At 40.8% G+C, this 22,841-nt stretch overlaps 1 protein-coding gene across 11 annotated transcripts in view; it reads right to left on the bottom strand.

Annotated features, from left to right (window-relative positions):
- Window positions 1-22,841, bottom strand: part of LOC129771796 (bromodomain-containing protein DDB_G0270170) — a 51,476-nt gene that overhangs the window by 17,715 nt on the left and 10,920 nt on the right. Inside the window, exon 1 of one of the 11 annotated variants that reach the window (XM_055775923.1) lies at window positions 768-904. The exons of 9 other annotated variants lie outside the window; for them this stretch is intronic. Coding sequence is in view for 1 of the 2 variants with exons in the window: in XM_055775835.1 (XP_055631810.1) it covers window positions 6-78 (73 nt within the window). In the remaining variant the exon portion in view is untranslated. Of the gene's footprint in view, window positions 1-5; window positions 402-767; window positions 905-22,841 lie in introns of those variants that run through there. One more of the 11 variants, XM_055775835.1, reaches the window with a different exon arrangement.

Consider the following 22,841-nt stretch of genomic DNA (forward strand, 5'->3'; position numbering starts at 1 on the left):
CGTACCCTCGTTATGGCGTACCCTCGATATAACGTCACTCGATATAACGTACATTTTACCTCGATATAACGTACACATTTTCAAAGTCCAAAGGAATATTTTTTTGATTATAGTTTTTCTGAAAGAACAATAAATTACTCTTAATCAATCCCGAAGTACAACTGTTTTGCGATTCCAGATTCTAAATGAATCAAATTTTGATTTACAGTACGAAGGGAAACATCATGAGAAAGATTAGCTTCGTCTTCTAGTTGAATTTCCTCATTAACCCTACTCAAACAGCAACACAATAAGCTACGTTTCTGAGTTCTTTATTTTGCTTCGATATAACGTACAATTTTGAAAGTAAAATGTACATTATATCGAAGTTACCCTGTACTACATGAGAGTAAAAAGGATCAACTATTCGACGAATATAAGTGGTATTATATTATTTATTTTTAAACTCCGGTGAAACTCAAAAATACCGAACCAACCAGGTGTTTACACTTAATTTTGCGATTGACTGTACAATCACTTTTGGACGCAGTGTTTATCAGTTGTGTGTCTGGAAGAAGAACGTTTCGATACATGAATACAAATCTCGACAACTTGTGTATTGTTCTCGCGGGGACTATAATGATTCATTAATCAACCATATTCAGCTGCTTCTACAAAACCACGCAAATCTTCGACTATTTTAGGATTGGGTCCATCTCGAAACACCATTAGTCACCAGTTATCTCACGGTCCCGCGTTAGATAATAACTTGGCTTCACAAAACTCACAATTACTACAACTCAAGCAACGCACTATCCTTTTTCCTTGTTGATATCAATGTTCAATTCAGATGGCACTCTTCAATAAATAAACTAAAATGCAATCCATTTCCGCACCACTTATCCAGGTACGAGAAAGGCAATTGCCACACTCACGATTGAGAAGCACACAGTTGGCCCGAAGGTATGATTCCCTTGGACCGTCGTTTGTGGCTTGCCACAAGCCAAATACTGCGCGAATGTCTTCCGCTAATCGAGTATTCAAAACTTGTTCGATCCGATGAGTAAGAAGCGCAACAACCAGTCACACAGTCGGTGACATACTGGTAACCGCAATGTCGTAAACTAAAACTTGAGCGATTGAGTTGTGTGATGCCATGCATCCACCAGCAAACAAAACAAAGTGCGACTGCTGCCTGTGGTGACTCTGCCGCCCGAGAGCCGATACCGAAACCTGTCGGCCCTGAGGGGATGAGTTACATCAACAAAAGCTGCTGCTAACACTAATATCGCGGGATACTACTAAGACTGTGCACACGGTAAGCGTGTGAGTTTGTCTGGTATGTGTGGTGAGATTCTTTACTCCTTTCTGTTCGTTCTATCCGCACGACAATACCTGACGCGGGGGGAGGTAAATATGATATGTTATGCTTTGTTGCCTTGCCTAAACTGACAGCTTCAATTAATTTGTGCGCTTCATTGCGTGCCCATACTGGACGACTCTAGTTATTTAGAGCTTTTTTTCTTGTTCCGGAGATGCGTAGATGGAAACGGAACGAGAATGAGACAATGTCAAGATAACGCAAATTAATTAGTTATTGACCGTAAAGTGTATACAACAGGTGAGTTACACTTGAAGGCAGAGGAAACGCAACATAGGCATAAGATAGTTGAATTGAATTTAAATTTGATATAAAAATGAGAAAATGAAACTAAGTTTCTCCAAGCTGTATGAATACATATCGCCACCGACAACAAATGATAATTTTTAACTTTGCATTGATGGAAAAAAAGACCGGAATGGGCCCGAAGACACGGTGAAGTGATTTTACTGCATGATAACGCATCGGCACACACCGCTAAAGCCGTGGAGGACGTAATAAAAACACTTAACTGGGAAACGTTTAAACACCCGCCGTATTCTGCAGACCTGGCCCAGTCAGATTATTAGCTCATTGCTTCAATGTGACAGGCACTTGCGCAGCAGCACTTCGCCGAATATAAAAAATGTCGAAAAACCGCTCGGCGAATGGTTTTCGTCGAATCAAACAAAATGTTTTATTGGAAAGTATTCCACAATTTGCCTGGGAATTGGGCGAAATGTGTAGAATGAAACGGGAGTTACTTCAAATATAAATATTTTTTTAACTTTCCTGAAAATCATATGAAAATCTGAAAATAAATCATAAAAACCAAATAAAAACATTTTTCATGTTAAACGGTTTCATTGTGATAAAACATAATAATAATACAGATAATGTACGAAAGCTAAAAAATAATCAGGCAAGTAGTAGTTATCACACCCCTTAATCTAGGGCATTGATGAGACTAAAATAAAATCGTGGGGCATGCTGGTTTTCCGTAGTTAATATTTTCATCATATGTCCCAAGATTTTATTTTAGTCTCATCAATGCTCATACCCGTGTTCTACTAGTCATTCCCTTTCATTTAATACCTATATTGATGGGGTTTTGAGTAAATATGTAATCCGTAATTTTGTGGTGGCGTCCATTTTGGAATTGCATTCCTCACGAATAACAGTGTTCTACTAGTCAAGCCCTTTCATTTGATACCCATTTTGATGGAGTTTTGGGAAAACCCATATTGATGGGGTTTTGAGAAAATGTGTAACCCGCCATTTTGTAGCGGCCGCCATCTTGGATTTTCAAAATCATGAAATGCGCAGTTTTATAATGACTGCAGAGATAAAGGATCAATCGGTCAACAGGAAGCGGATTAAATTTCTATTGATGTAGCAAAGCGCTACAGACAAACATATTACAAACATACAAACATGCAGATTACTGGGCAAGCTAAATAAAACCGTTTAAAACCCCGAACAATTTCAACTCGCCCACCTGGTAGATACTGGACAGAAAAATTAAGGATGATCAAGTTTGACAACAAGACACTGCGATTCTTCAAACTGAATTCGTGTTGAATTAATCCTATTTGAAGTACTGAATAATTTATCAAAACAATTGAACAAAATTTCATTATCACATGTGTAGCGTTAGAATCTATAATTTGGCGTTTTGAATAGTTCCTAACACTTTTGTTATACAGCTTGAGCTGAAGTTTGGGTAGACTGTACACATGTTTGATTGACCTGAAGCTGCGAAATTGCACACAGAACACACTGGATGTCGCTTGGGAGTAGCAAACCATTCTCATTGTACATCTTTCGGTAATTCGAGAATTCCTAGCACTTTTACTATACAGTAACTTAAGCACAGAGTGGTTACGAATGGTTACAGTTGGCTTATGGTTAATTTTTCAACTTAACCATAATTTGCCTTAATTTCGGAGAGATATGAATATCATCACAATTGCATACAACTAGGTAGAACAATAATCCGCCTGATAAGCAATGTACAGGGTCTTTCAGATTAAAATCTGAATTTGTTTAATTTTTTTTTTTTTTTTTTTTTTTATAAATTCGTTTATTTTTACAGGCTCAGTTACATAAGTTTAAAGGAGCCGAAATCTTAAATATATTTTTAAAACTATATATATGAACAATTTTCTTAAATCTATGGTTAGTAATGTGAGAAACCGATTACTCGTGGTGGACTCGAGATTAAAAGGGTGACATTTTCTCAGGAAAAGGATGGGGTATATGGAAATTATTACAATGTTGATAATCACACACACTCAATTCTTAAATCTATTCGTACATCAGTTGTGAATTTACATTTCATTCTTCTGTTTATAGCAAGCGGACCAATTACTCACAAAGGAAGAAATGGAGGGTATAAGGATATAAGGATAATCACACACGAACATCGATAGATTTAAGGAAAACATATATTTGGGACATGTAATCAAGGTCTAACCGAGCCAACACATCTCTCACCGGCACATTGGGCTGCCTTCCTCTAGCCCGAAGGGAGTTCTCTAAATTCGATCTGGCAACAAGATACACCTCACACGACCAAACAACGTGTTCGATGTCGTGGTAACCTCGGCCACAAACGCAGATATTGCTGCCGGCCAGACTGAAACGAAAGAGTAGCGCGTCTAACGAACAGTGATTGGACATGAGTCGGGAGAAGGTGCGAATAAAGTCCCAACTCAAGTCCAGACTTTTGAACCATGGTTTGAGGCTAACCTTAGGGATAATCGAGTGAAGCCACCGGCCCAATTCATCTTCGTTCCATTTGCGTTGCCAGTTAGCGATGGTATTTTTACGGACTAAAGAGTAAAATTCATTGAAGGCGATTTGACGCTGATAAATATCGCCTTCAATCGCACCTACCTTTGCTAATGAGTCAGCCCTCTCATTACCCGGAATTGAGCAATGAGAAGGGACCCACACAAAGGTAATGACATAACAGCGTCTGGATAAAGCACTCAAAATTTTTCGTATTCTCTCAAGGAAGTACGGCGAGTGCTTTTCCGGCCTCACTGAACGGATAGCTTCGACAGAGCTAAGACTATCCGTTACAATGTAATAGTGTTCAACAGGTCGTGAGGCGACGCTGTCCAGCGCCCAATGAATTGCTGCCAATTCAGCAATATACACTGAGCAAGGATTCTGAAGACTGTGTGAGGTGCTAAAAAATTCGTTGAACACTCCAAATCCTGTGGACTCATTTATAGTGGACCCATCAGTAAAGTACATATTATCACAATTGATACCCCTATATTTTTCATCGAAGATCGTTGGAGCGATCCTCGATCGTTGGTAATCTGAATATCCATGGATATCTTGCTTCATGGACAGATCAAAATGCACAGAGGAATTGATGTAGTCAGGGAAACAAACACGGTTGGGAATATACGAAGAAGAATCAACCTGCATGGAGATGAATTCATGATATGAACTCATGAATCCGGAGTGAAAATTTAGCTCGATCAGCCGCTCAAAATTTCCGATCACCAATAGGTTCATGACCTTACACCGGATGAAGAACCGAAGAGATAATAAATTGAAGCGATCTTTTAGTGGGAGTAGGCCTGCCAAAACCTCGAGACTCATGGTATGCGTTGAGGGCATACATCCCAACGCAATACGGAGACAAAGATACTGAATTCGCTCGAGTTTAATTAAGTGTGTTTTGGCAGCTGATTGAAAACAGAAACTGCCATACTCCATCACTGAGAGAATAGTTGTTCTATACAACATTATAAGATCTTCGGGATGGGCTCCCCACCAGGTGCCGGTAATTGTACGGAGAAAATTTATTCTTTGTTGGCATTTTTTACTCAGATACCTAATATGGGCCCCCCAAGTACATTTGGAGTCGAACCAGACCCCAAGATACTTGAATGACATAGCATGAGTGATCGGTTTACCCAAAAGTTGAAGCTTTGGTTTTGCTGGTCTATGCTTCCTAGAAAAAACCACCATCTCTGTTTTCTCCGTGGAGAATTCGATCCCTAGCCCAATGGCCCAGGTTGAAAAATTGTTCAAAGTATCTTGTAAGGGTTCTTGTAGGTCGGATTCTGTTGATCCTACGACAGAGACCACTCCATCATCTGCAAGTTGTCTTAGGCTGCAATTTTGTGTAAGGCAATTGTCGATGTCGCTTACATAGAAGTTGTACAAAAGGGGGCTTAAACATGAGCCCTGGGGGAGGCCCATGTAAGAGACCCGACTTACTGCCGAATCTCCGTGAGAAAAGTTCAAATGCTTCTCACAAAGCAAGTTATATAACATATTATTCAATAGAGGCGGCAGACCCCGAGAGTGTAATTTGTCTGTCAAAACCTCTATTGAAACAGAATCAAAGGCCCCCTTTATGTCCAAGAATACTGAAGCCATTTGTTTTTTTCCGGCGTAAGCCATTTGAATTTCTGAAGAAAGCAACGCAAGACAATCATTCGTCCCCTTGCCCCTGCGGAACCCATATTGTGTATCTGAGAGTAGGCCATTCGTTTCAACCCATCGATCAAGGCGAAACAAGATCATTTTCTCCAACAATTTCCGTATACAAGACAGCATTGCTATTGGGCGGTACGAATTGAAGTCGGACGCGGGTTTTCCGGGTTTTTGAATAGCTATAACTCGTACTTGTCTCCAATCATCTGGAACAATATTATTCTCCAGAAACCGATTGAATAAATTCAACAAGCGATGTTTCGCCACATCAGGGAGGTTTTTCAGCAAGTTGAACTTAATTCTATCCGATCCCGGAGCAGAATTGTTACATGAAAGCAGAGCAAGAGAGAATTCTACCATCGAAAACTCGGAATCAAGATCGCACCTATCTTGTGGTATATCTCGAACAATTTTTTGCACAGGAGCGGAATCAGGACAAACCTTCCGTGCAAAATTCAAAATCCATCGATGTGAATATTCCTCGCTTTCATTGGATGAAGAGCGATTTCTCATGTTTCGAGCCACTTTCCATAATTTTTTCATTGACGTTTCTCGTGACAAACCTCTCACGAAATTTCGCCAATAAGCACGTTTTTTCCCTTTGATCAAGTTTTTAAATTGATTTTCAAGGTCCAAATACGTCTGAAAATTTTCAGGGGTTCCACGTTTCCGAAAAGCTTTGAATGCGTTCGATTTATCCTGATAAAGCTTGGAACATTGGCTATCCCACCATGGATTGGGAGGCCTTCGACGAATAGTGGAGCCTGGGATGGGTTTCGTTTGAGCGCGAACCGCGCTGTCATAGATCAAACGAGAAAGGAAGTTATACTCCTCCAATGGAGGTAAACCATCTCTGGAATTGATGGCTAGAGCAATCGCGTCCGCATATTTTTTCCAGTCAATGTGTCTTGTGAGGTCATATGCCATGTTTATAGATTCAGAAAAATTCGACCCAATGGTGATGGAAATTTTGATTGGCAAGTGATCACTACCGTTGGGGTCCTGGATAACATTCCACTTGCAATCTAACGATAGTGAATTCGAGCAAAGCGAGAGGTCAAGAGCACTTGGGTTAGCAGGAGGTTTAGGTACACGTGTTGTTTCCCCAGTGTTCAAAAGTGTCATATTGAAGCTGTTACAAAGATCATATATCAACAGTGAACGATTGTCGTCGTACTGTTCCCCCCAGGCAGTTCCGTGAGAATTGAAGTCTCCCAAGATCAATCGTGGCTCAGGAAGGAGTGAGCACATGTCAACAAGTTGCTTGCGGCTAACCGCAGCTCTCGGAGGCCAATACAAGCTGACAATACAGAGGTCTTTTCCTCTGATGTTTGCATGACAAGCAACAGCTTCAATCCCTCCAATAGGTGGAAGGTCAATTCGAAAAAATGAGTGGCACTTATTGATCCCCAATAGCACCCCTCCGTATCTGTCATCACGGTCCAAGCGTATAATATTAAAATCGTGGAAAGAGAGATCATCTCGCGAAGAAAGCCAAGTTTCGGACAGAGCAAAAACATCACAATTGAAGTTATGAATTAAAAATTTGAATGTATCCAATTTAGGGATAAGACTACGACAATTCCACTGTAAAACAGTGATATCTCCGACCTCTCTATTTGAATTAGACATCAAGAGAGATAATCATTGCAAGGAGGGGCCATGTTTGCATCAATTGTTGCAAAATTGTCTTTAATACTGGAAGCATTGATATGACAATGGTTCTGATGGAGTCGGAAACATTAAAGCATGTGAAGATTTGAGCCACAAGGTCAGTCAACTTTATAAATCCCGATTGGGAAGTTGAACTGGTCGGTAAAATAGGAACAGTTGGGGTTTTTGATGTCCCTTCGAGTGCTGGGTCGTTCGAAGGTGAATTATTCCCACGGAAGCCAGGAGGAACCTGATTTTGCTTGTCCGCTGCACTCGATTTTTTAGGCATGCTAACAGAGGGTATAACCGGAGGGGCTTGTCCTTGAACTTTGGGAGTGGTCACATTTTTGCGCCGGGGATTCCCTTGGAAGATGTACGGTGTGCCCTCGTTAGCTGTATCCGCTTCCATTTCGTCAACTGGCAGCGAAGCGAAGACATTGTTTGCGGTTAAAGGTTGTTGCTGTTGGGCCAATGGAGAAGCGCCCTTCAAAATTTCCGCAAAAGTGCGCTTCGAGCGTTCCTTTAAAGAGCGCTTCTGCTTCTCCCAGCGACTCTTGTAAGTTTCACAAGCCGAGAGCACGTGCGGATTTCCTCCGCAATATGGACACTTTTGCTCAATCGCACTGCAGGATTTGTCCACATGTTGCTCTCCGCAAGTGGCACAGCGCTCCTTGTTGGCGCAGTAAGCTGCTGTGTGACCAACTGACATGCATTTCAGGCAAGTCATGGGCTTTGGCACGAAGAGTCGCAGCGGTAGCCTCAATTTGTCCACCATAACGTAGTCAGGGAGGGCGGAGCCAGCAAAAGTGACTCTAAACGAGTCGGACGGCGTAAATTTCGATTCTTTCCCTTCCTGGGAGACTTTGCCGAGTTGTCGGCATTCTAAGATTTTAACCTTAATCAAAGGCAGCTTTTTAAATCTGCCATCTCCTTCCATAATTGATTTGCACGTCAGACCCGTTTCGGTTATCACCCCCGAGATTTCTACGTCATGGGAAGGCACGTAGACACGATATTCCAGGGTAAACCTCTGGTCGACGACAATACCGTTTGCGTCTTTCCGATCAGCCACGACAACACGCAGTTTGGTCGGTCTAACCTTCGTAATTTCTGTCACGGAGGAGTATCTTGCCAGATCTTTCATGATCTGAATAACATTAAGTGCTTTTCCGTTTGGCTTAGGCCTGAAGAAAACAACCCACGGACCAGTTCCAGGTGCATCTTCAGGATAGACCTTGACACGTGGAGAGAAGACAACAGGAGGAGAAGGAGATGACGAGGATTGAAGGGGATCGGGGACAACAGGATGGGGAGGCGAAATCTGAGCTGGGGTAGGAGCGAGGGGGGTTGGAGAGGAGATATTTGCAGGTTTTTTAGAGGGGGGCTTGCTAGAGTTAGCAGACTCGTCCCCGGACGAAACATCCTCTGATGTAGGAACGCGTTTAAGTGTCTTCGCTGTTCCTTTATTTGTTTTTCAACCAGAGGGGAGTCATCATCAGAGATCTCCATATCTGGAGATCCTCCCCCTCCTTCTGCCATTCCGTAATTGGTACCTCTAATCACAATGCACCCAGTGCTGATGAACTGGCAACCGCTGCTTGCTTCTCAATCGGAGCGCTTGAGCGCTCGGCACTATCACACACCACTAAGAAGTGATGCTCTCCTTCACACTGCTGTAAGTGAACAGCGAATCGCGCTGGTATTGTGTGCGTGCAACTGAGCACCGATGTCCGACTTCGATTGCGATGGCGACAAATCGGCGAAAACTGAAAGCCGGCTGGCCTTGCCAGGCTTTGATGATTCTGCTTTTCTCACTAATTCCGAGTTCACACTGCGTTTTACGATATCTCGAACAGTTCGAAAACGCGCGAAAAAAGCACACCCGGGCGATAAAAAAAAAAAAAAAATAACAGCCAACGGTAACCGAAAACAATGCTTTAACGGAGACGCTCACAGCACATGACCGGTTACTCGAAGCTTATGAACATGAATGAATTTGTTTAATAACTCGACTAAATTTTGCAGTCGCTTTCCAAAAACATCGTTCAGTTTCTCACCGTGAAGCGCAACTCACACATTAAGAGCCCCCGCAGACTGCAGACTGACTTGTCGATCGACAGTTCGGTCGGCTTCTTAATCAGTACGGAGAGGTATGCATATGCGCACATTACACCGATTCAGTTGGGTCGGTTTTTGCACCAGTAGCACCAGTAGAACTGTCGGCTGAAAAAAAAAGTCTGAAGTGTGCGGGTGCTCTAAGAGCCTACGCTGACTGCAGACTTTTGTGTCGGCCGATAGTTAGGTCGGGTTGGGCTAGTGCAAACTCTCAGGTGCAAACACCGGCCCAACTGAATTGGTGCAATGTGCGAGTATGCACATCGCTCCGTACTGATTGAGAAGTCGACTAAATGGTTGGCTCATAAAAGGTCTGCAGTCCGCGGAGGCTATAAGGCCACCGTTCGAGCATAACCATTAATACCATCGACAGCAGCGGGTAGAAGCAGCCAACGAGTTTTATTTTTCCTGTCATCCAACGGACAACCGTCACCCATCGCTTTCGTGTAATCGATCTAGCACACAGTGGTGTAATGGCGGTGATGGTAAAGATATTCTCTCGACAACAAGAATTAATCCATCTGTGCTTTTCAGGGCTACCGAATCTATCACTAAAGAGTTATTTCAATGCTATTCAATGCAACAGCTCGATGCATTCTGATTCTATTCGAAATAATAAAAAAACAAATTGATGTTTGATCAATTGTCTGAATTTTGGAATGTACAATACATTGCAAGCTGGATAAGGTGAGCTGTATTTGTCGATCGAAAACTGAAAACTGTATAAACTTGATTGCCGACAACACGATTAATTTCGGATTTCTTGTTGTCGTTCTGCGAAAGATACAGTTGAGTCGAACAAAAAGCGACTAGAGCAGTAACGAAATATGATTTGATTATATCACTAATATTTCGAAAACAATCGTAGCTAGAGCCGTACAATATAATTCTATCCAAGGGGAATATGAAAATATGCAACGCAACAATCATCATGTGACGGTGATCCCAGCCTCTCACCGTTCACTCACGATCTGCTGCTTGCAGCAAGAATGATCGGTATTTGGTGCTAATGATAACACAACAATAGATGACTCATGTCAACTGTTCCGCTGTGTACGGTGCAACTGTGAACATTCGAACAATAGGAATACGTCTTACGTCTTACGTCGAAAGGGCTACATTGCAGTGGAGTCTCGTCCACCTGTTCAAACTGTTCACAGGACAGGAAGATAATCTCAAAAAAAAAATCAAAAATCGAAATAAACTGTAATGTAATGACTACCAGACTCAAACCTTTCATCTGAACCCGCCGCCATCCAAGCACTTTTCTGCATCTTCAAGTGCGGCAGGCTGATCGTAGTCAGCTATGTATGGAGCGATCACTACTACAAATGCGCCACCTTGCGTAAATCTGAAACTGACCTTTTAGATTCAACACATTTGTACATAAATTCTGCTCTATTTAAGCTGAACTGCTCAATGAGCTTAGGCGTCGTGCACAAATTACGTAACGCTAAAAATCCCCCCCTACGTAACGCAATTTCCTATCTCTAATCCACAGAAAGTAACGCAACCTCGATCCCCCTCCCCCACCCCTTATCGCGTTACGTAATTTGTGCACGACGCCTTAAATAAAATAAATAGCTAAAAAAGCAACAGTATAGGCTGTAGAACAAATCCAACCATCAAGAAGAACGGACGTTGACTGGTTGTTTGAGTTTTCAAAAAATCAAGCACTTTGTTTGAAACTTGTTATAGGCATTCATGGAAGAACAGCGAATCTCTAAACAATACAGAAGTGGTTTAAATAAAAAAAAACGATTTTGATATCATCGCGCTGTTCAAATTGAGAAAATGTTGTAATGTATTACTAGTTCTGGATCGTTCAACACACCCGAATTGTTACTCAAATACCTGTACGTTCTGATCCTCAGATTCATAATAACACTAGTTACTATTCGCTTTGACTGCATTAAGCTTTGTGCTCCGTTTTTTGGAAACGGATAATGATAATGGATTGTTGGAGTGAACACACCTTGAAAATAAAATTATCGTATTGAAATTTACTTCTCCGTAACGAATTGTATTCTATGTAATTGAGAATTATATTAATGTTCGAGTGGTGAAAAATCCTCAAGGAATTTGTCTAAAAATGATTTTAATTCAATGATTTAAGCGGGAATATCACAGTAGTTAAGTCGGGGCCAGGACTAGGTGTTTCATGTAATCAAATAACACCAAGTCAAAATTTTCACTCAAATTTTTTAAAATTTTAAATTGACCTCGAGCCTATTAATCTAATAGAAGGTATGGCGCGACTAGACGTCGACATTGCACATTCGTGATCGCGGATTGCGAAACATTCTCTCGTTCAAGCATCAATGACATTCGCTTTTACAGGTTCGGTAGTGCCTGGCGGCTATAATGAACCTAGTCGAAACGAAAAACTTGCAGTATCCTTGTGATCGATGATTTCGATGACCTATAACCCTTAATTAGACATAGACATACATCTATTCGATTAAAGATACATCATTTTGTTCCACAATATTTCAGCATCCTTAACGCAACTTCAAAATTCCAACCTCTCTGAACTTCTTTGTTTTCTCGTCAAAAACCTGAGCAAGACGATTTTAATGCTATACAGTGAGTTGAAGTTCTGGTGAGTGTAGCCTTGGAAGCGCCCTAGGAGAGTTCTGCATCGTTGATTTTAATACGTTCAGCTGCGAGCAGTACTTGTTGGAATTCATCGAGACTATCTAGACTATCGAGTGGCTTGGTAGAAACTCACAATACAAATTTTCTTCCAGCCCCACCAAACCCAGACCATGACTTCCTTCAGGTGAAAACCTGCTTCGAGATTCTATTCATATTTGTTCTTCACAAATCGTTAAAAATATGTATGTTCGTTGCGTCGAATTGCGACGAATCGCAGATTGAGATACGTTCCTTCGAATGTTTTTCGGTAAAATAAATCCTTATTCCGGAATCTAGTCGGATTTGAAATTACCACAATGTTGCATTCAGTGTTGCCACACGTACAGATTTTTTCGTTGTTTTTGGTACAGATTCTGTACGGTACAGATTCTGTACGATTTTCGTCAAAAAGTATAGATTTTTTTCGGCCTGTGAAATTTTTTACATTTGAACAAAGCAACATTGAGGTGCATGACGACTTTTACGCCGCAGTATCGCTTGGTGTTGCTGATCATAAAAGCATTTACAATGATTTATAATTGATCAGTTTCATAAGGACGAAATTCGTTGTGTAGGAGGCGTTTTCAGGGTTCTACGATGGGAATATACAAGATCTGGAGAATTAATTCCGTACCCTAGAGGTAAAATTACTCCTTAAGGAAATCACAGTTACAGAAAACGAGCATGTGCAAGATTGGTGGACAAAAATTTGAAACACACGAATGCCTTGCAAATATAAATGTAGTATCTAAAGTAAATGGATGAGTATTTTTTTCATTCTAATAAAATATATTTTTTGCACAACGAATATTTTCGATGGTACAGATTTTTGGAAAAAAAAAGTACAGATGGGAAATATTTTTACCCCCTCTGGTACAGATTAAAATGTGACAACACTGGTTGCATTCTTTAATCTGATCGAGTCAAATCCTATCGGGAGGTGCAAATGTTGTAACCATGGATTGAAGAATGCTAAAAAAGTTTATCTCGTTTGGATTGCCATATGTCTAATTCGATCGGGTTACGAAATAAGGATTAATATGTAATCCATACATTGTAGCGTTTTTCGTACCCATGCTTCACCAGGTGCCCATGAACGGTGGTTTTAGACATCTGTAGCGAATCTTCTAATTCATGTGTCGTGTATCGATCAATAGTCATCAATAGCGAAATCTGAATCGAAACTCGTACATAAGTCGTGATTTTTAATACTACAAAAACTCCAACATTATTTGTGCCTTTGTGTGCTTTTATTCTGGCGGAATTCATGTCCTCTATTACCGATTGGAATAAATTGATCGATCCCAGTTCATATGTGTTCCCTTCAGAAGAAGAAATGTCAGTGGGGAACTCGATATGTTGGCTTCTGTCAGTATTCAATTTGGACGTCACCTATGTGGGCGCAACACATCCACCGACATGCGCCTCACGTCTCCGGCATGAAAGATGTGATGCTAACCACTCTGCAATGGGAACCCCAACGCGTCGCAATGAACGGATTAGAAGGAGCTTAACTTTTTCAATAGCATAAACAATAAAGAGCTGTATGTAACTTCGTTTTATTCTAAGTTCGAACTGCGAAATTTTAATACGGTGTTAGGAGAAAACATGTGAGCTATTTATCTCTTGTCGCATAATACTTGTTCCAATTATCTCTCTACTAAATCATGTACATTGAAAAATGCCAACGAGTTATAAGAGGGGGCAAGAGAAACACTCCCACGGTGTTAAATACTCATATTTCAGCACTCCCAAAATTACAATTTACAAAACACCTCCAAATCACCAATATTTACCCCTAATTAGCACAACAGAGAACACGTTGTCCACCACAACACAACACCAAACCACCGTTGCTGCATTTTTCTTCCATTGTCTGCTTCCACACAATCTGTGCTTTTGAATTTTATTTTTATTTTTGATGGTGATTCCCAAACAATGCAACCGACGATTCCACGGGTGCCTCGCACGTGCCGCCGTCTGCTCTCAGATTTCCCGAGCAATTTTCACTCATTTGGTAGCTGGTGGGCTGAAGAGGGTGATGAAAATGACGAACCATTGCCTGTCGATGAAAGTAGCATTCTGCACCATTACTCCCCCGTGTCTGCCCTCTGAGGGGATGTAGTGTTGATGAAAAAATTAACCCCGGAAAATGCCGTCCATAGTAGAAGAGTTACAGTTGGAACTTGGGCAACGGGGCTTTTCTTTTGTTTCGCTCTTGTTGCATTCAAGCACGAAATTGTGTCGCGTTCCAAAGGGCAACAGCACGATTCCGAAGCGACTACGATAAGTGCTATCAAACGTCGTGATAACTGGGTGACAGGAACCGGGTTTTGCAGCAGTGCTGGTACATGAATGCACGTTCGAAATATGGTCGAGTGGTGATTACTATGTATTGCTATTGTTCGTTCTTGTGTCAATAAAGAAGAGATTAGAATGAGTGGATTTGGAATTTGAAGCCTGAGAAGGAGAGCAAACATTGTCAACCCTTCCAATAGCAATCACAAATTAGCTCACCTCGTTAAATAAATGCTATTCAGCCGAGATCTAGTCAAATATGTGTTTGGAAGATAAGAAAACCGGGAAATAAATCTCAGATAGAAAAAATCGTAGGACTACGATAATGCCGAAATTAATTTCAAGCTGTCGCTCTAGCTATAATACAATTCATATCTCGAATTTGCCATCATTTATCACCTCATTGAATTAAACTAAACGACGGAAGTGAACAATGGTGAATTTATGCTCCAACCCCCCTCCTCCCCCTCATTCGTTCGTTCGTTCCTCCAATTTATTTTTACACATTTTTCGTTGTACAGAGTGTCTGCTGCTGGTGCCCGCCACTGATAAGCATGTTTTCTTAAGCTGAATCATTCTTCCACGAAGCCGAAGCTTTCGCACATACCTGAACGGAGTTAGCACTCGCGTTGATTAGTAGTTACCGTTTATCGGCAATTTGTTTAGCTATGGTATCATTTGGAATGGGTGGTGAAGAGGATTTGGTATTGGGAATTTTGTCGAGCACTTTGTAAACATGGCATCAGTTGATTGAGGTGTTTTAGAGGGAAATTAAGGGGGTATTTTAGTGTAGAGGCACAAATTTCGAGCGTTTTTCCGAGCTCCGAAAAAAGTAAAACAAAGGATATTTTTATTTATTTATTTATTTATTTATTTAAATCACCTTGTTTGTCTTTGAGCGCATGGCTCTTAGAGACTGTCTGAATATATATATATATGCCAACATGTAGGCGTATTATTACAGGAGTACAAGTATCTTACTATTTGAATATATATATATATATATATATATATATATATATACATATATATATATATATATATATATATATATATATATATATATATATATATATATATATATATATATATATATATATATATATATATATATATATATATATATATATTGCGCAAGGTTTGAGCATAATCGAGCAGGTCGAAAAATATGGACGGAAGGGGTCAGAAGCGGCAAATAATTTCAGTATTGCACAAAGTGCGGTATCAACACTACTCAAACTAAAGTGAAAATGGAATCGGAATGGAAAATTGTATCTAGACCAAAAGCATATAAGGTTGGTCAGAATCGAGAAGCTGGAGCGGTCAATGAATTTTTGTCTTGTCAAGCTAGACAAAATAATTTACCCCTCTTCTATTCTTCGGGATATGGCTTGAGAATTTGTCCAGAAACTGGGAAATCCTAACTTTAAAGCACAACCAACATGGACGGGAGTGATATTCCGCTGGCATAATTAATGTTTTTTTTTTTTTTTTTTTTTTTTTTTAAGAGGTGAGGAACGCTCTACCAGCCTTACCTGGGAAGGGTTAACCCAGACGTCGAGTGGGGATCGCACCCACAAAAACCAAGCCCTCTACTCGTTGCCTTATTCCCCCTGGGACCACATCTAGGCGACTACTTCAGGGGGCGGCTGTGCCCATGCACTTCTCGAGTTTTCAACGCTAACTAGCGTTGTCCTTCCCTTTTTCTCAATATTTTTTTCTTTCCATTCGTTATTAATTCCACTGCGCTGATGTCCTCTTCGCAGGCATTTTGAATTTACCCGTCGAGACGTGAACCGATTAGGAATTGCCCTCCTACTTGACGCGCAACCCGTCACAGCCACCCTCGCAGGGTTTCTCACCTGTCGAGACGTGAACCGATTAGGAAGCGCCCTCCAACTTGACGCGCGCCCCGTCACAGTCACCCTCGCAGGATTTCTCTTCCCAACGGAGCGCCGATTAGGCAGTGCCCTCCAACCTGACGCGCACTCCGTCACAGCTACTCTCGTGGGGTATTCACCATTTTGATCGTGGCTTCATCCTTGATGCTCGTTCCTTCGAAATGTTCGCGGTGTTCCTCCATCCAGGCCACGATCAGGCGTTGTCAGGTAGGCCTTTTGCTGTTCTCCGCGGCAGTATCCGTTTACCTGTCGAGACGTGCACCGATTAGGAAGCGCCCTCCAACTTGACGCGCGCCCCGTCACAGTCACCCTCGCAGGATTTCTCTTCCCAGCGGAGAGCCGATTAGGTGGTGCCCTCCAACACAACGCGCACCCCGTCACAGCTACTCTCGTGAGGTACCATCTCTTGCAACAGCCGTCGCCGTTGTTCACCTTTCACCGTCGGACGTTGTCAGCACTTTGGTCAGCCTCCACCTTCGCTGCAGCTCCGACATGATTTGTGTGATTGCACTGCTCACGGCATTCCAGATCATCTCGTCGCGACACATCTCCTCCACAATATTCTCGACATGAAGTGCAGGCAGCCCCTCGCGCCTTTCGGTGAACCTGGGACAGACAAAAACGACGTGCTCCGGTGTTTCCTCCATATCTCCACACTCCGGACAGAGGGGTGAAACTGCGTGCCCGAACCGGTGTAGATATTGCCTGAAACAGCCATGCCCAGACAGAAACTGCGTCAAGTAAAAGTTAACTTCACCGTGTTTCCTGTTCAACCAGGTCGAAAGTACCGGTATCAGCCTGTACGTCCATCTACCATTTTCTGCCGTATCCCATTCATACTGCCATTTGTCCAACGACTCCGCTCTCATCAATTTCCGGATACCTCTGCTTTCCCGTCGCTTGTAGCACTCGCTATCTTCCGCCAGAGTGATGCAGATGGGAATCATTCCGGCGATTACACACACAGCTTCTGTCGAAATGGTCCTATAAGCACTTACGACTCGCATGGCCATGAGTCGGAATGTGCTGTTCAGCTTCCTCCGATTTCGGTGGGTTTCCAGAGCCGCCAACCAGGCAGGGCCACCATACCTCAGTATCGACGAAGATACACTTGCCAAGAGACGCCTCTTGCTGCTGCTTGGGCCAAAGCTATTTGGCATGATCCTCGCCACCACGTTGATGGCCTTTGACGCCTTCCCACATGCATAGTCGACGTGCTGGTTGAAGTTCAGCCGGTCGTCGATCATGACTCCGAGGTACTTCACCGCCCGCTTCGAAACGATGGTATGTCCTCCGACCGATACCTCTGCCCGCAGCACTGCCTTACAATTGCTCACTAACAGCACCTCGGTTTTGTGATGTGCCATCTGGAGCTTTACGCTGTCCATCCAACTACCGATCATGTCTACAGCCTCAGTCGCCAACATTTTCACCTCCTGAAGCGTCTCGCCGATTACCGTTGTTACGATGTCGTCCGCGAAGCCCACGATCTCCACAACTCTGGGTAGCTTCAGCCTTAGAACACCGTCGTACATCGTGTTCCAAAGCGTAGGACCTAGGATGGAGCCTTGTGGAACTCCCGCCGAGATATTCTTCACTATCTGTCCCCTGTCTGTGTTGTATACCAGTTGTATACTAGAAAGTGTTGAAAAACCTGAGAAAAACGCTAAAGATAGTAGTTCTATTGAGATGTTAATTCTAACGTTAAATCAAACCTGAAGAATATGTCCGGAATATTGAAATTAACTGAAAATGTTCCTGTGAAACTATTCGAACATTTTTTTGTGATTGAACAGTTCCTGCGTGATCGTTACAATTCAGTTTGAGTAACATACTTAATCAATATTTTCTTTGTTAACCTAGTGCCTCGTGCAAGTCGGACTCGATTATATATGATTCGATTATGTAAAATTTAGGACTCGATTGTATACAGTTTGAAAAAAAAGTTTTTTTTTATAATTCAAATATGAATAATTTCAAGAAAAAAAATTAACCTTTCAGCATTAAGGTGAAATTTAAGTGGCTTTTATAAGTACAGTGGATTAAAAATCGCGATTTTTGAAGATGTTGATTGAATCTTCATCAGGAATTGTTTGTATCGATATTGCAGCGAAATTAAGAGAGATAGAAGTTGGGCGTCAAAGAACAAATTGTAGAGAGGTTAGAGAGCTTTAATTTAATTGATAGAAACAATCAAGTTTAGTATGAATTTTTAGGATAAAATTAATAATTACAAATAAAAAAAAAACTTTTAAATTTTCCACTTCAAAAATGTTATTTTAACCCACTAATTTAGATGTTCCACTACTATATCCTGTACTAAATTTTCTCATCCTTCAAATGAAAGCAACAAAATCGGATTACGTAGCATACTTTTCAATGTAGAGTCAGTTTGAGCCAACAGAATTCGAAACAAAGAAAAAGTTCTATAAGTCTGTCATCGTTGAAATTCTAACATATGCGTTGAAGGATTTTTTTCGTGAAATATAACCGTCTATCACCTCCTGAAAGATTCTGGAAAAAATATTTTTTTATATGATAAAGGTGTTTTTTCACTTTAAGGGAATGAATCAAAAATTCAAATGAATACCATAATTGGGACACTTACCCTAATATATGACAATTTAAGACATACAATTGGAAAAAATGTTCTGTATCTCGATACCTCCCTAACTCGATGGTCCCTTTGGATATCGAGTTAGGGAGAGTTGACTGTATATATATATATATATATAGTGGATTTCTGTATATCTGTCTGTCTTATTCTTATGGACTCGGAAACTACTGAACCGATCGACATAAAAATTGGTATGTAGGGGTTTTTGGGGCTGCCATTCAAATGAAACACAAATTTTTGCATAACTCGAGAACTAATCAAGCAAACAAAACCAAATTTGTCATGTGAAGATTTTAGGGGGCACGAAACGTTTTTATGGTGAATGGACACTCCTCCCCCTCTCTAAGAGGAGAAGAGGGGAGAGATCTGTCTTTATTCTATTATATTTTATGTATCAAACATTTCATGTAACGGAGAAACATGTTATTTGCCAGTGGTTGAAAAATCTTGAACGAGAATTGTGTCTGAAAATAATCTGATATTATAATGATGAGTTTTGGTAGAAGTACTAGTAATTTTTTAGTAAAAGGTAAATTCAACGGGTTCGATTAGGAGATCAATCAATGAACAGTTCTGTGATTGGACAAATGAACTTGCGCTTAGCAAGAAAACGTGAATGTTTGAAGGTATTGATAACGAAAAACAAATTTTGGGCGAGACGCAGCTTGTCAGCTAGTAGTGAACAAGGATGGAAAACAAGGGAGCATGATGTGATTTACGATTAATCGCAAACTGCACAGATCGCAATCTGTGCAAACTGCGACTAACTATTAATCCTCACCCATCATAACCAAATGATTTTCTCTTGGTAACTCTGAGTTGACCAAAGCATTGCTAGACTGAAACTAGTTCGAATAATTGAGTTACTCTCCTTCCTCGTTTTGTTTTCAACTCTTAACAAGAATTTGCTCCATGGGAATGAGTGTCTCTATGAAGTACGCTTAACGATTCTCGCTCTCTCGTCCGGGCGTTCAATTTTCCTTTCCGAGCGCGTTTACTTCGATGAAACTGGGTAAAATAAAAAAATGCGCTACAGCAGATAGGACGACTTTAATGTTTCATGTTTCACAGAGGATTTCTCAGATGGTGTTTAAATTAATCAAGAGACTACAAACAATAATCCCCCTCAAATCAGTAATTTTATGAGTTAATGTAAATGCGTTATTGGCCAAGGCTATTACGACATCGAACACGTGGTCTTGCGAGATATATTTTTCCGCCAGCCCAAATACAGACCACTTTTTTCGGGGCCGAGTAAACTGGTGTCTAGAAAAGACCTTGATTACCTTGAATTAATCAAAAAACATAAATTAGCGCAAATATGTCAACATGTGTTTTTTTGTGTAAGCACGTAAATATTTGCTCATAATTTTTTTGGATTGTGGAACTCTACATAATTTGTTTGCAGATAGACTATCCACAGTTTGTGGGGGGTTGGAATACTCATACAACTCAAATGGATAATGATTATCTGCTATCACAAAGCTGAGAAAATTTTTGACGTTTTGTTTTACTATTGATTCATTCAAAAAAAAAAGCTTTATTTTTAAATGTTTTCTTATCCTGAGACTGGCTCACCATCGGCCTGATTCTACGCGGCGTGTGATGTGAGGTGACAATTGTCACGTATGTCACGCGATCCCACCAGGCGTATGCCGTGAGAAATCTCACTTGAATGAACTCTCACCGTATTCCCGCTCCCAAATCTACGTGACGATTGTCACATGAATTGGGATTTCTAGGTGACAATCATCGATATGATTTGAGGTGTCGACAGCGCATGAAAACTTATCAAAAATGGAAAGTAAGCATCATTTCTTGTCGTAAATAACCCAATAGTATTGGTATTGTATATATTCCATTTTTATTTAATTTTCACAATACGTGTGACGAATTGCGAGCAGTTTGTATTTCTTGTGAAAGCGGTAGTGAGTATCTCTCGATCGGGCGAATGAGCACTCCGGAAATCTTTCCATTATATGAAATGAATTTATTTTTTCTACAATATATTTATTACATGGGTGTTATGTTTAATCTATCTAGTAGCGAGCCATCAACACCGAACTACATATCCATTCCAGAAGCCGTGGTAAACATCGAAGCCGGAGCCGGAGCAACAATTAAACAGTGAGTACGCAGGAAGCAGCAGCAATTACGATCAAAACAAACGAAAGCGTTAAACTCTGTATGATGCTAACAACCGTTTCCGTCTGCTTGTTGGACGAACTAAATCCTAAACAAATGGTCTGATCTCTCTGAGCGAAATAAATAAAATTCTGGGATGCCAGGTGTTTTTTTCTCCAATTTATGCGATGAAAATCTGAAATATCTGTAAATATGTACTAGCGTCTGCAAAACTGGCCAGTTTCGTTTATCATTTGAAACCAATAATGTTTTGTTACTATTTTAAACAGCCTAAAGCAGGAATAAAAGGTTGTGACAAAAGTTAAATGTTTGCAAATTCTTAGACATATGTGCGAATGCAGCATCTCTGATCTGATTTGGCAACCAGCAGAATGAATACCTTGTCACTTGCTGTTCATCCTCTCACATACATAAAATGAACCTCTCACGGCATCCGATACGACTGTAGGAATAGAGTGAGGAAAGTTGCGTGATGGTGATGTGACAATTGTCATCTCACCTCACACGCCGCGTAGAATCAGGCCGCATATTGCACTGCTACTAAAAGCGTAGGCTAACTTCAAGGATATTTTTTATTCATTTTCGGCGAATAATCAATAGAGTGCCGTGTTATGAAACATCAGAATAATAGCAAAAACAATATTACGATCATAAGGTGTTGGACAGGTTATTCCAGACGACATTGGAATATATTCCATCTGTTCATCTTTAGAAAGGTTAATGACCTTCAAAGGATAAATTTATTTTGGGCACATTGAATTGATGTTCATGACTTCCAGTCGGACGTTTATTCGCTCTGATAATAATTGTGTGGTCCTCACAAAGCATATATTCCAATGCCGTCAGTTCACTGAAATTATTCGCATACCGTTTGATGATAAGGTAGGATGTTGATCATCATTTGCTGCGATACCTATTGTTCCAACAGTATTCATTCGACAATATGAAGACTGAATACCTGAAATTAACCAGATTCAACCATGCAAATCTGCGGTCAAAGCAGTATGTACACAACAAGATGCAGATGCAACAAGTTTGATGGGATATAAAAAAAACATTAGTCGTTCGATAAATCTACTGTCACATATGTCGGAAGTCCACGATATATGAATAAAATACGTCCATACTAATTCATTACATTTATTCGCAACGAAGAACGTAACCACACAGAATTGAATTAATTAAATATGTGATCCGTTTTATCTACAAAATAAAAAAGGGTCTGAAACTCAATCGAAATCGAAAGGTGTTCTGTGAAGCCACTAATTGAATTACTATTGGAAAAATTATTTGGAGAGAACTGTGAATGTTCAGAATTATTGGAATCTAAAAACGATTTTGGGCAGGATGAGATTCGCCCAAATCTGCTGGTAATAAAATTAATCAATTGCATCCATTACTCTGCTGTTTATCGGGCGGGAGACGACAGCAAAATAAAATCGACACGAGACTGAGTCAGCCACTCACTGCGGACAGTGCAATAGAGAATTAAAAATCCCTCGATGAGTGTCGTAAGATTTCAGTGTCTCTTGTTACACTTTCCGATCAAGAACTCATCATCCGCTCTATGGAATGGGATTGGTCGTTTGTGGCTTGCACTCACGATAAAACTTGAGTAGTAGAAGTAATGCTTCGAGAGTGCAATCAGTGGGGATTCCGCTTTCATATTGCT

This window comes from Toxorhynchites rutilus, chromosome 1, assembly GCF_029784135.1.
Source record: "Toxorhynchites rutilus septentrionalis strain SRP chromosome 1, ASM2978413v1, whole genome shotgun sequence".
NCBI lineage: Eukaryota > Metazoa > Arthropoda > Insecta > Diptera > Culicidae > Toxorhynchites > Toxorhynchites rutilus.